At 41.8% G+C, this 14,587-nt stretch overlaps 1 protein-coding gene across 7 annotated transcripts in view; it reads right to left on the bottom strand.

Annotated features, from left to right (window-relative positions):
- dip2bb (disco-interacting protein 2 homolog Bb) overlaps positions 1-13,493 on the bottom strand; it is a 53,420-nt gene extending 39,927 nt beyond the window's left edge. For 4 of the 7 annotated variants that reach the window (XM_026168087.1, XM_026168089.1, XM_026168088.1 and 1 more), the window contains exon 1: positions 13,119-13,492. In XM_026168087.1, the coding sequence (XP_026023872.1) occupies positions 13,119-13,203 (85 nt within the window). In that variant the 5' untranslated portion in view covers positions 13,204-13,492. Of the gene's footprint in view, positions 1-13,118 lie in introns of all 7 variants that reach the window. The other 3 variants (XM_026168084.1, XM_026168086.1, XM_026168085.1) reach the window with 1 other exon arrangement.
- Positions 13,494-14,587: the final 1,094 nt, after the last annotated feature.

Below are 14,587 nucleotides of genomic sequence, written 5' to 3'. Positions count from 1 at the left end.
CCAACACTTTTCAGTAAAGACATGAGGCACTACTGTTTTAGTCAGACTGCGTATTTGTGGGTAAATATAATGACATTGTAATTTCACATAAAAAACATTGAAATCCCATTTAATTAGAGGGGAATTACACCCTTAGTTGCAAACCGTATTATAAAATGTTACCAGAAAAAGAGTTAAAAAGATGTATTATTTAGCCCAGCTTATATTATAAAGACAAACATGTCTACACACACTATATGCAAACAGTCAAAGAAATCTGCTAGAGGCAAATCACAGCCCTGCTGAGGTGATGAGGGCCTCACTCATTAACCCACTTTCTCAGAGTGGCCCAGTCACGTCTGTCCTATTGGTGGAGAGGTCACCATGCGACTATTTCAGTGTTACAGTCAGGTTTCACACGAGGCTGCCGCCACTCTGCTCTCCTGTCTTTGTTTGACAGTTGCATCAGTAAAGGAAACCCGTGCGTGCACCTCAGAGCGTACGTTTTCACTTTCCACGACGTGAAGGGGAGAAACATCAAAGCAGTGCCTTGTCTAAGCCCTCCACACTCTCACACTTTCTAGCTTCAGATTATTTGAATTGCAGCAGGCCTGCACTCTCCTTCCTCCCCACAGGCACTCAGTCTGAATAGTAATTAGCTACTGCCCTCTATTTTCTTTCCCTGCTTCTTTCTCTCCCTCATCACATTATCATTCGAATACTTGGTCTCCAAAAAGAAAAAAAAAGAAACAAACAACTTAAAGTCGTGTTAACACCTGCTTTGTGAAAATTATATAAACACTTGGCAAAATATTACAGAGGAAACGTGGATTTCCTGCCGTTTTCTCTCATCTTACAAGAGCGAATAAGCCTGATGATAATGTGTCTACTATAATCACACAATAGCAAACTCCAAGGAGGATCCTCCAAACGGAATAAAACAAGTTTGTCAGTGAAGTATTCGAATTTACCCAGAGTAACTGACATATGGCCCCTCCTCTTTGGCTCTGGGGCTCCTCTGCATTTGCTGACTGAGTTCAAGGGAACATGTATAAGATTGAACTGAAACCTGGTGGTGACATTTCAGCATTTTGTCCACACATTAATAATATATTACGGGGACAAAATATTAAGAACACTTAATATTGTGTTGCTTTTAGACAACAAGAAAACTGAATGTGTATTCTAGAAGACACACACACCCACACTGGGATAATATAGCTAGATAAAAAAAATGTATGTTGTCTGTTTCTCTGTGTGAGCCATGTGACAGACGGGCGACCTGGTACAGGGTGCAGCCTGTAGATAAATATGTACATCCAAATACTTTTGTCTATATGGAACATAAATGTAGATCCTAGCAAATGGTTCATGTCCTTTGTATGATGCATGCTTTCTGTACTGAACAATCAGTCCAGACTGCTTGAGAATACAAGACCATGCAAGTGTGAATGACACTTCGGGTGCTACTGACAAAACTTGGAGCTTTTTGTTTCTTCTGTGACTTCCATATTGTTCGCCTTTCTTCAGCGTCGATGATCTTATTCTACACTGTCTGACATATCACACTTTTACACTGCTTTTTTTTTAATGATCATTTCCCCAATTCAAGGTGTCTTGTGCAATGTTTTATTTCACCAAACAAAACATCTTTATCTTTTTTAGAGAATTTTATAATGATGGTTTTAGTAATTATTGCCGTTTGGGAGGATACAAAAAACAACAATGGATTATCGAAAAGAAAGCAACAGAGAATTTCTGTGTACCTTTACCTTTACCTGTACCTTTACTCTGTCAGACAACAAAACTGGAATTACAGGCACTGGTGAGTGAAAGAAAGTGCTTCAAAAAAGCCTCAAGCTCTAAAAAACACACACACACACACACACACACACACACACACACACACACACACACACACACACACACACACACAGTTTCCCTGTAGTTGATCTCTCAGGTGATTCGTTTTCCCTGAAATTGTAAGCAGGGTGTGGTTAACTCTGGCCAACAGTGCAATTCATGTTTCCATGTTTGCCTCCACACACTGAGCTCAAGACGTGTCTGGGATGAAACCGTGACTCAGTCGGCAGCCCTTCCACCTCCTTCCTTAGTTTCTGTCTTTGCTGGAAACAAGACTGAAAGAAAAGGGCGTGGAGACACACCTGACACATTGCATTTCAACATTTGCTGGAAGAAGCCGTTACAAACGTTGAACACCGTCAAACGCATATCCTCCTACGGGATTTACACAACCAGTGAGACGCTGAGTTCTGGCTATAATATTATGTATGACAAATGATGTAAACCTAAAAACAAAAATGTCCCAGGAGCAGTATCACCGTATCCAAAAACATCACGCAGGTGCTGACAGAGTTTTGCACGCTGTTAAACACAATATATCTGTTTTTATATTTTTTAAATATTATGCTAACTTAGCAAATGCTATGATTTTGTGCTGTCTTTGACTGCATTAAATATGTCTAGCGTCTTACAAAGCGAGATCTAAACCCAGGCGAGGATTGTATTCCGGGTTTTAATCGTGTGTGTGTGTGTGTGTGTGTGTGTGTGTGTGTGTGTGTGTGTGGTGGGGGCTGAAATGCTGACTGTGAAGTTCAACACACTTTTAGGCAGTCACAGAACTGCCTGGTGAGCAGATGTCACAGTCAAATCCTTTCCAGTCAAGTCAGATTACATCAAGTGTATTTGTACAGCTGACTGTAATGTATAACGTCTCCCTGTGAGGGTTCATGACCAAGCCTGTACACTCTAGAACCACAAAGGAAAACAGAAAATGAAAATGGGAGATGAAGCTATTATAAAAAAGTCTGATAAGGTTTCAAAATGGTGTAACAGCAAAGGTTAAGGGTCAGTGAATGGAGCAGCTAAGTGGACGTGTGGTTTAGTTGATGAGATCAGAACAATCAGCCTGGCAGAGCAGAAAGAGGCTACCTCTGCTTAACTCGTTCTTACTGTCATTTGCAATTCCTACGAAAACTCTTCACACACCAGTTTTCTTGCTGAGACCTGTACCAGTGGCCAGTATCCAAGTATGTAGACATCAACTGTAAGAATTTGATCAAACATGAGGATGTGTGAACAAGTGATGTGGTCCTTATGAGCAAAATTTAAAAATAACTCAATAAAAAAAATGATTTGTTTTTCAAAATAAAAGTTTCATGTTGTATAAGAACGACAAAAGCACCAAAGGAGCTCACTTAAAAACTGTTTTGGTGTTAAGCAAAACACATGAGAGTAGCCCTGTTTAATGCAAGGCCTGATACTTCCAAAGACCCATTCCACAGAGACAGTTTATTTTGGAGGACAGCAAAGCATGACTTAACATGAACCTCCAGAGAACCAGACGTGAAAACTATGATGGGCACTCCTCATTAACCAGTGTGAGGTTTCCCTCAGAAGCATGTAGAACAGGGGTGGGCAATTCCAGGCCTCGAGGGCCGGTGTCCCTGCAGGTTTTATATGTGTCCTTGATCCAACACAGCTGATTTAAATGGTTAAATTAGCTCCTCAACATGTCCTGAAGTTCTCCAGAGGCGAACTAATCATGTGATTCAGGTGTGTTGACCCAAGGTGAGATCTAAAACCTGCAGGACACTGGCCCTCGAGGCCTGGAATTGCCCACCCCTGATGTAGAAACTTCAAAAATTCATTCAAATTCATGGTGAAAGACTATTTTCACCATGAATTCATTTGAGATTATTTTCTTTTTGATTTTACGTCTTTGTTTATATTCCCTTCTATTAAAGTGTGCAGCTAAGCATTTACAAACTGAGCTGTAAATAATTAAGAAAGCATTAGAAGGTTATTAGGCCTCTCATAAATATTATAGTTACTATAACTTGCTTTAATTGTTAATGGTTTTGCTTAAGGATCCCTGCTCTGTAGCACTTTTTTGCCTCTTTGGTTATTTGAAGTCTGAGCGTTTCGTCTTGGGTTTTTCTTTTTTTTTTTTTAAACTTTTGTCAGGACCCCCTCCTTTGACCTCACAGTTATAATTATCCAATCAGATGCCTTGTTTTTAATCTGTTAGCAACTGCAGAACTTTTACTCGTCCCACCGAATAAAACTTCTTTGTTGCTGTATTCATTTGCAAAAGATTCACGGAGGAACATTAAAAATGTAGAATATATACACCCATGAGGGGCTTTTATTTGTACAGTTGAAACTATAACCAGCTAAAGCGTATAGTGCATTTCCTGTCTTCACGGGTTGATGGGAATCGGCTAATTGCTCTCGATTGACTATTATGATTTATAAGAAAATCATGCAACACAGCAACACTCAGCTGCATTTCTCCCCCACATTTGCAAAAGCATCTCAGCACATTATCATTGGTGGCAGAAGCCTCATGTTTCCCGTATAATGGTTTTAACAGCTTAGCACAGTGTGCAGTTGTGTTCCTGTATGTGCTTCAACATATGGCTGTTTTAATCTGATAAAGGCTTTATGGAAAATTTCAAAAGGAAAAAAATGCATGTGTTAGGGGGGGAGGGAGGATTTGGGGGCAGGGTGTGGGTGGTCACACAAGAGCTGTGTCCATACCACTGTGTGGTGCAGCACGAGGGAACGTGACATACGAATCCATGATGGTCCTTGCAGGTTTTAGATGTGTCCTTGATCCAACACAGCTGATTTAAATGGCTAAATTACCTCCTCGAGATGTCTTGGAGTTCTCCAGAGGCCTGGTAATGAAGTAATCATTTGATTCTGGTGTGCTGACCCAGGGTGAGATCTAAAACCTGCAGGACACTGGCCCTGGAGGCCTGGAGTTTCCCACCCCTGTGTTAAATGAACACGATGGCGCTTTAGAAGCAGATGAAATGAAATGCAAGATGAAATAGATTTACAGAAGTAAGCTTGCGAACTTTGCTCAGTCACTGAATGAGCATTTATTTGGAGTCGGTTCCAAAATGATCAACAGCATGCTGAAGAGGTCCTGTTGTGCAATGGATGTTGATAAACGGATGGGCGAACAGCCAAGTGTAACGTAGTTTGCAGTAGTTTGCATATTACAGCCAACAGGGCCTCCAGGCAACAAAACTGCAGGCTAACATATCTGTGTTAGGGCAATGAACTTGCATGTTTAATTCTATTTCAGTATGTTTGGTTTGATCACAGACATCCAGACAAGGCAGGATGAGAAGCCTCGTATCTGATCGAAAGGGTCAAGCGGCACAAGGCTCTTTTAAGCTATTCCTCTGTAGTTCTTGTGCTTGAATTAGCAGCTACTATAACAGTATTTTCCAGCCAGTACAATCAGTAATTGATTTGGGCTGAGTTATGATGAGGACAATTTATCAAAATATTAACTCACTGACACGTAGAATAAGTATAACGTGTTGAGCTCAGGAGGCTCGGCCTGAAAGTGAAAGCAACATAAACCAGAAAGAAACTTGGATTAAGTAGCAGCGCACTGCCTGGGCTGAAGCATGTGAGGCCAAGTCCGACTGCCACTTCTATTTGCCACTTTTTAATAATTCAGCAAATAGCATATCGACTTAACCACACTCTCTCTTTCCAACACTGTCACCCTCACTCTGGCATTTCTTTGACTTGTGCTATTTTTAGCAGAAAGTGGCATGAGAATGGAAACTAACAGATCAGAGGAAGTTTAGCTTTAATTACCAGAAGGTGTTGGGAAGCACAACTTTAAAGCCAGAGGAGGCTAAAGACCCACCTGTGGTTCACTGTGAACTTGAACGTGACACGATTCAGTTACCCAGCTGGAGGGGTGCGCTTGAATGTCATCTAAATAATTCAGTTTCTTTAGTACACAAAGCAGCAGAAGGTTTTTAGTAACAGTGTGTCTGCGCTTGTGGTGAAAGTGGACATGCAAAGTTTTACATGAAAACCATGATCCACAAATTAAAACAAACCAAACCGGATCCTGCTGTGAAACAAGCAGCAGAAGAGTTCATCTTTTCATGGTGTAGGATCAAGCCTGTGGCCTGGGACAGTGAAGATCAGAGGGCAGCTCCTCTGCAACAGTTAATGAGCTTTTAAAGAGATAAAATTAAAGAGATAAAAGCTAAATCAGCTTCCTTCCTGTCCCGGTCAATGCTGTGTGCACACCAACCACAAATAAATGGAGCTGTAAGCTCTGCAACATGAATACACACATTTTTAAAGCCTGGTACCAAAAAAGGGTTTGGTAGAGGTAATTTCCCCAACAGGTACAAAGGATTAACTTCACTCAGTTATACTATAAGGTTAATGTTATGTGATATTAAGGGTGTGACTGCTTTAGGTGGGTGATGACTGAAGTTCAGTGTTTGGTTGCACTAAAAGACACCCTAAGAGCTTAGATTTGCTGATGCTGGCCATGGTTAGCATCCCATCACAAATCAGAGTAAATCAGCCTAGCTAGCACTAGCAGACAACACTGAAGGTCTACCCTAATTCGAATGTGGTTATGTCCAGTTTTTAAATAAAGAAGCTAACAATACGACGGCCAAGACGACTTCTAAAAACAAACCTGTCCATCTTTTATATACAGTCTGTCATAATGCTCTTAACACTCTTCACTGCAGGAAATGCCAACAGAACTACTTCAGTATTATTGTTATTTTTTAATCAGACACACAGGACAGCATTTCATCTATTTTTGTGGAGGGTAATACTGAAATAATAAAGCAATAGGGGGACAGAGGAAGACTGAGAGAAGTCATTTTTAGAGTCAGAGTGGATGGGTGGGAAAGGAGGAGAGATCCCCCCGCAGCAGTCCTGGCCCACTGTGCTTCACAGGCTAAATGAGCCAGGCTTGTTGCCTCCTGATGCTCTGTGACCTAGATTGAGAGACGCAGGCAAGGCTATAATCTCTCATTTCTCTCCCTCTCTCTCAGTATGTAGCGGGCTGCCGACATGAAAACCTGCATCCCCTCTGCAGCAGCATCGCAGGCAGACAGCGGGATGGATGCTGTTCATTAGAGAATACACACGTCCACTCAACAGCCGGCCCTTTGCAACAGGGACTGGGGAGCTCGTAAAAATATGAGAAAAAAAAAAAAACTATGTAAACACATAACTGCAGTCTTACTGGACTCGTGATGCACTTATGGTCAAACACATCCATGCAGAAAATCATGGCGCAGATGGCATATATTATCATTACAAGCACCAAAATGATATCTGAGCTTCAACACTAATAGCAAAATGCTGTTTTTGTTTTGTTTTTAGCATAGCATTGCATAGGTTTGGGGGCAGCAAATTCAATCTGACAGTCTACTCAAACATCTCACCCACTGTTGGATAAACTGTCATAAAAATGCAGACGTATATTCATGATCTTCGAAGAATACACCATGGCAAAATGTGCAAACTATTACAAAGGTGTAGATAGGGTCCACGGGCTCACAGCGGCCAGATTTGTCAACACGATAGTGCCGCAACTGTACAAGATGCTATCATCAAACTTTACTAGAGCTGAGTTGAGCTCAAAATGAAGCCCGAGTTCAAAGATGGATCAGTGCCATCCCATAAATAGTGCCGGAAGTAGGGTCAAGGGGCTATGGGCCCTTCCCACAGTATGCTCCTATACCAGAGTTTTTTCACACATGATGTATTTCCATGTCTTTCCATTTGGTATATAAAACTGGTAGCATTTCAGCACTGAATGGAATAGAGTCAAAAAGCTTGACAGGTAAGGCTGTGCGATATGAACACAATCTCATATCCCAATATAAGAATTCTATCGTCCCGATAACGATATAAATCACAAAAATGTAACATTTTCTGTAAATTATGTGAATCTCGGGCAGCTCGACTTGCGTGAAGTGTTTCCAGCTGCGCGTCGTGTACCTGGAGTCCGATGCATGAAACTATACATTTTTAGACATAAATTGTAACCACCGCCGTTTTCTTTGTGAGTATTTATTACACGGCGTGCTGCGGGGAAAAGCCGCTCTAACGTTTGCGTCTAAGGTTTATTTTTTTAGCACCTGGCGGCTCTTTTTTACTTCTCATCCGTAAATAATCTGCTCTTTCACGTGATTCCGTTTATTTTGAAAAGTCTCAACAGGATCTTGAGCTTTATTGTGAAAGGTTTATGTGGAACATAAACAAGCGGACACGCGATGGTGTTACCTTCGTTGACAACGCATAAAACAGGCGCTTTTCCATCAGTAGTGTGGTTATATTAAATAAAAGGGAAAGAGAGAAAGAAGAAATGAATTTAGTCACTACTGTCACCATCAAAACGATGAAAAAATATTGCCGTAAACAGTTTATTTTGCGACACCACGAAACAAACGATAGCATAAAATTAAACATAGACGTTTTTATATCGTCATCCGATATTTATCGTTATATCGAACAGCCCTATTGACAGGTGTGTGAGAGTCATAGCTCAAGGGCAGGTGTGATCTGACATTGAAATGGTGTCACAGCTGCTGTGATCCCACAACAACAGTGTTTAGTTCAAATCAATAATTGTCTGAGTGGAGAATAACTAAACAGGATACTCAACATTGCTTGACGAGCTGTGCAGTTGTTTTTCACTTTCCCTCTTTTACTTTCACTCCCTAACATACTCTGAAGATAGAAGCTGCTGATATTATGAAGCCCAAATGCAGAAAACAGTTGTGGTTCAGAGGCTCCAAATTCCAGTCGAGTTCAAACAGCAAGTCTTTGACACCAACCCCCCTCAAAGGTTCTCTTTGTGTCTGTACAGTCAAAGAGGTTAAAGTAGGTGGAGCTGTGCCCTTTCTCTTTCTCTCTCACACACACAGACACACACAAATACAGACAAATACCCACACTGCAGCCCACAACTATTTCTGTCAAAAAAACGCTGATGCACATTTCCTCTGTTTGTTGCTAGGGGAGTCCCATCTATGTGGGCAACAATGGGGGAAATTGTTGCTATGTATAAGATAGCCATGAGAGAGCTTCAGACTCATTGGGGGTCCAGCTGCTGTTCGCCTTGTCCCATTGTGTGTATTCTGAGCACACGGCGAGGGCACTTTATCTCACTAGAAGTTGCGGATACAGAAACAGGACATCTGGACAGCAGCGAACCTTTTCATTAGCAAGAGAATCATGTCTCATCTAAAGTTACAAACGATGCACTCACCCTCTGAGGCTCAGTCCCCAGAAGAGGGACAAGTGGTGTCGACTTACCTCACAATCTCACTAAAAGACTCTCGCAGGTAACTCTGACCACCGTAGGCCCCTATGCTCAAAAATTCCTGCTTGCCAGCAACAGCTGCTCCAGGCAGACCATTTGACAAGAATGAAGAAGCAACCGTTTGCGAGGTTATAACAAAGCAAAAACACCGAAAACTGTACACAGCTGAAATTGGATGACTTGAAATCCAATCAGATTAGAGTAAATAACGAGTAGTTTGAAACCTGATAGACATCCTATAAAGAAAAGCACATTTGTTTCCTCCTATTATAAGAATAAAAATATACTAGAAAGAAATTGTTTATCATAAATATCTATAAAGGTGCACAGAGAACCATTTTTAGCAAATTCTCTCCTGTGGCCCAGTGGTCCACGGTGTTAACTGGTCAAGTGTACCGAGCACAGCTTCTGTGGGTTACAGAAGAACTTTCCTCTAAAACTTATTTCTTTTCTTCTTCTAAGGAAAGAAGGCTATACTCCGTGCTGAAGACAACAGCGTCCTTCACAAACCAGCACAATCTGGCTCTAAGCAGTATTATTCAGTGAAGTAGCCACTGAGGACCCGAGAGGCATGTGTTTGTCAAACTAAGGACTCTGACATACTCTGGAGCATGTTTGAAGGTAGTGGTACACACACTCGGACCTGGCAATGAGTGGCCTTCATTTATTTAAAAAAAGTCCTGACAGTTTATGAATAACCCTGGGTGATCGTGGCTCAAGAGTCGGCAGTCCGTCTTGTAATCGGAAGGTTGCTGATTCGAGCCCCGGCTCTGACAGTCTCGGTCGTTGTGTCCTTGGGCAAGACACTTCACCCGTTGCTTACTGGTGGTGGTCAGAGGGCCCGGTGGCGCCAGTGTCCGGCAGCCTCTCCTCTGTCAGTGCGCCCCAGGGCAGCTGTGGCTACAATGTAGCTTGCCATCACCAGTGTGTGAGTGGGTGAATGACTGAATGTGTAAAGCGCTTTGGGGTCCTTAGGGACTAGTAAAGCGCAATACAAATACAGGCCATTTATCATTTTTTTATTGCTTTTGGCCATTTTAATAATAAGACCTGCCAAAACCAATGCTCCAGACTAGGGCTGGTCCATATTATACCGTTCACGGTAATACCGGTATAATGCTAGGCAACGATAGGAAAATGAAATATCGCGATAGAATATGAGTAAAACGCGCATGCGCAGTGCCTTTGTTTTCATACGCACATGGCCGATTGTTGAGTGAAACAGATGAACCAGAATTGGTTTGTAAAAATGGTTTAACTTCAGTGATGTGGAACTGGTTTGGTGTTTGTCCGTCAGATACAAGACAAAGCACATTTTTTGCAGAACATGCAAGCGGCTGTCGTTATTGTCGTATTTGTCGGACTAAGATGCTCTTAAATCTGGGAGTAATCTGGGTCCTAAACCCCGTATTTCTCAGGTCAAACAACACTGCAGCATCACTGAGAGTTAAAAACTGTCTAAATTCTTTCATCTTTAATAAAACGATCAGCATTGCTGCTTTACCAGGTGTAACTATAAAGTTTAACTTCCAGGCATCCATGAAAACTAAAGTTATTACATTTAACGGAGTTAGAAGTTAGCAGGAAGCTAGCGGAAGTTAGCACGCTAGTTTCGCTAGTTACCTAAGCATGATATTGCATGTTCTGACTGAGAGATTTCTGAAAAAATTCAAACGTACAGCTCTGCTATCACTTCCAACATAAATGAAGACAGGAAACTAAACAGCAGTGACGTTTGTAGGGTTACTGAAGTTGGGCTAGCTGGTATATAATGATGTGCTACGTGATCGCTAGCGACACAGCTATGTTAGCATAACATAAACAGTGAAGCTGGAGGACGAACACTAACACTTTTCCACTTGTAAAAGTTAACGTTAAGGTTCCTGATAGTTGGAGACAAATTCAGTCGCATGGCAGGATGCTGTAAACGGACCAAACTTCAGTCAGGAGAACAACTGAGATAATCCATCCACAATACAAGGTTAGTCATTAATATACTGCAACAACATGGGAATAGAGCAGCTGCCAGAGAATTCAACACTAATGAATCAATGGTACAGAAGTGGAGGAAGCAAGAAGAATGAGTTGAATAAAGTTTGATTTATCTGACTGCTTTGTTTCGCTTAATGTGCCTTATAATCCCGTGCACCTTATGGTCCGAAAAATACGTACTGCACACTGCAGTTTAATGTTGCAAAGCACCTCTTTTTAACTTCAGTGGATATTATACATGGTTATGCTCAGTATATGTCAGCCCATTTCTACTGGAAATGCCTTTTGGTTAAACTTTCAGCAAGGAATTTGCATTTGCACTGTTACATTTTTATAAAGCTTTAATGTACATAAAAACCAGCTTCTTGTTTAAGTGAAAATAAATGGAAGGTTGTCTTTTTGCACTAGTAATGTTGTGGAGTTGTATTTTGTCTCGCATCAATTATATCGTCAGTTATATCGTTATCGCAAATTTTCAAATATATATCGTGATAAATATTTTTGGCCATATCGCCCTGCTCTACTCAGGCACTCAACTAACTATATTTATAGTGGAACAGAGGATATTCATTTCTTTTACAAAGACATTTCCAAACTACATGATAGGTTCTCTTACAGAAGATCTGACTTAAAAAATCTCAAACTCTTAAAACAGTAAATTTCACAACCAAAGTGCTGCCTTTTGGGCTCAGTGGCACTTACATTTTGCAATCGTGCCACAGTGCTCAAACACCAACCCACACCAGGTAAACTGATCTGACACTGCAGTCACCTAATTCATTCACAAACAAGCTTTTTTCTTCCTTTTTCTTTTTTAAAAGTTCATCATGAAAAGTGCAGGATGATAACAATCGCAGTTATGAATGTGCCATTACTGCACGCCAGTGTGCACATCGTTACGGTTATTTCTCATTCGCTGCCTCTCAGCCACGTTCAATGAGATGAACATACAGTGAACAACCTCAGTTATTCACTCTCATTATCACACTGCTGATTGGAGCCTATAATTAAAGACACAACTCTTTCCCAGCACTAGCTCAGGTCTGAACAGGCTGCAGTCATGCTCCGAGAGTCTAGTCTATTAAGAGTGGTGCTGTTTTGTTTATTTTGCAGTTCCTATAACCTGAATCTAAACCAAAAACGGGGAAAACATTTTTTACATTTCACAGAGGTGTCACCTTTCGAATGAATACAAAAAGAAAGTCACGACACTTTTGCCGAGGTTCTTCTCGCTCTCGTGCCCATGTGAAGTTTCACCTCTTCTTTCACATGGGCTGGGCAACTCTGCACTGCAACAGAGACCGAGGCATCATTAGTGGCCCATGCTTCCTCCTGCATGGCTCTCCATGTGAAACACAACATTACTCATCCACCCCCAGGCACCTGAGAACTGCACAGCACCAATCAAGTTGCTGCACAGTGATTCACAGTGTGAGGAGGAGACTTGCATAACAGTCAGCTCCATATTCTGTTTTCTTCCAGCCATTCTTACAAAAATAAATAATTAAATAAATGTACAAAATCCATTTTATTTGTGCAGCAGTTCAGGGTTCAGAGCGTTCAGAGAGCCCAATGAATCAGTTCGTGTCCACAAATTCTTCACACACAATGCCTTGACCCATTTCATTAGACAGGAGTGTATGTGCTCTGTAAACATTGCGTGGTATAGATGTGGGTTCATTAAGAATATAGAGAAGCGGAAGCTAAAAAAATAAATAAAAAACCCAAATATTAAGGTGATCATGCTAAGAGCATGCCATACACACGAAGATGACTGATGGAGAAACAACAGCTGGAAAAGGAGGTCACTTTGTTTTTATAAATTCTTGCAGTCGTGTCCCGATGCACTGCAGCAGCACCGACTCTCCTCCAGCTGACACGGGAAAGCAGACGGTGGATGACTGCACACAAACACGCTCACGCAGCCCTCTCTATTAACTTCAGCGAGCCGCAGCTTTCCCATCACCACCACCTACTTATCGCCGCTATATGCAAACCCTACCTTCGGAGAGCTCCAGATCCAACTCCGCCAGCTGGTCCCTGACCTCTTTAGGCAGAGCCGACAGATCAACGCCGCGGTCGGCCATCGTTGGAAGCACAGCAGCCTGCGGGATGTTTGTGAAATCTCAAATGACAGCAGGTAAGATCCACCATGAAGCTCAGAGGAAGAGGTGGGGGGGATTTTAAAAAATCAAGATGTAGTAGTCGTGTTGTTTACTCCATCTCCGCGACTCCCCGACACCGCCATGACTGTGGGAGATGGGAACAACTCGCCAGAGGAGTCCGTCAGTCACATGACCAGGCTTGACGGTAATTGCCGTGACAGGATGGTGGGATGAAAAGCAGACTCTCTGCTCCCTCTGCTGTTGTGTTTTTACAGCTGGGAGAAAAAAAAAGAAAAGAAAACACAGCATTCCTGTCGCCTCAGCTCACCTGTCACCTTCCCCTCAGGTGGGTGCTAGCTCGAGTTTGTACAGGTATTTTCATGCACTAATGGTGGAAGTGGCGCCAGGTTTTATTGGAGATATTTTGTGTGATGTTTCAAGGAAATATATAATCCCCCGTGGATTGGGGGGGCGTATTTTCCTAATAAAAAATAGATAAATAAAAACAAAATATCTGAATAAAAAAAATGTAATGTTCACTTGCACACTTAACAAATTTAACAAAATTTTCAGGCTGCATCACTTTTTATTTATTTTCCACCTATTCCAAACAAAGATGGCACCGGAAATCACATGTACGCACTCATTTTAAACACGCTCGCCGGTCAACTCCGTAGTCACACCTTTCTAGTACCAGGTTGGTCGGTCTTTTGCCTCCAGAACTGCTGATTCAACAAGATGCGTCACATTCCCAAATGCGCTCTGCTCCATTGACATCTGGTGACTGTGGAGGCCATTGAGTACAGTGGCAAGCTCAAGAAACCAGTTTCAGATCGTTGTGACATTTCACACTGTCTTGCTGGAAGACAGTGGCATAAAGAGATGGGCATAGACAGAAAGATTGGAGTTTAAACAGTGCTCAGTTGGTTCTAATGGGCCCAAAGTCTGCCAAGAAAATATACTCCATGCCATTTACACCAGCAGCAGCAGCCTGAACTGTTGATACAAGGCAGGATGGAGCCATGTTTTCTTGCTGTTTCCACAAAATGAAAAAATGAGTCTCATCAGACCTAAGAGCCAATCTTCTATTATCCAGTTTTGGTGAGCCTCAGTTTCTTGTTCTTTACTGGCAGGAATGGAACCCGCTGTGGTCTCTGCTGCTGTAGCTCATCTGCTTTAAGATTTGTCGTGTTGTGCATTCAGACATGCTCTTCTGCATACTTCGTTTGTAACAAGTATTTACTTGAGTTATCCTTGCTGTCAGTTCAAAGCAGTCTGGTGATTCTCTTCTTACATCCAGAGAATTACTGGATGCTTTCACTTTTTCAGACCAGTCTCTGTAAAACTTTAATAGACTGGTTCTTAT

This window comes from Astatotilapia calliptera, chromosome 5 (genome assembly GCF_900246225.1).
Source record: "Astatotilapia calliptera chromosome 5, fAstCal1.2, whole genome shotgun sequence".
Classification (NCBI taxonomy): domain Eukaryota; kingdom Metazoa; phylum Chordata; class Actinopteri; order Cichliformes; family Cichlidae; genus Astatotilapia; species Astatotilapia calliptera.
The sequence above is the reverse complement of the archived record's forward strand: the minus strand, read 5'-3'. Positions and strand labels throughout refer to the sequence as shown.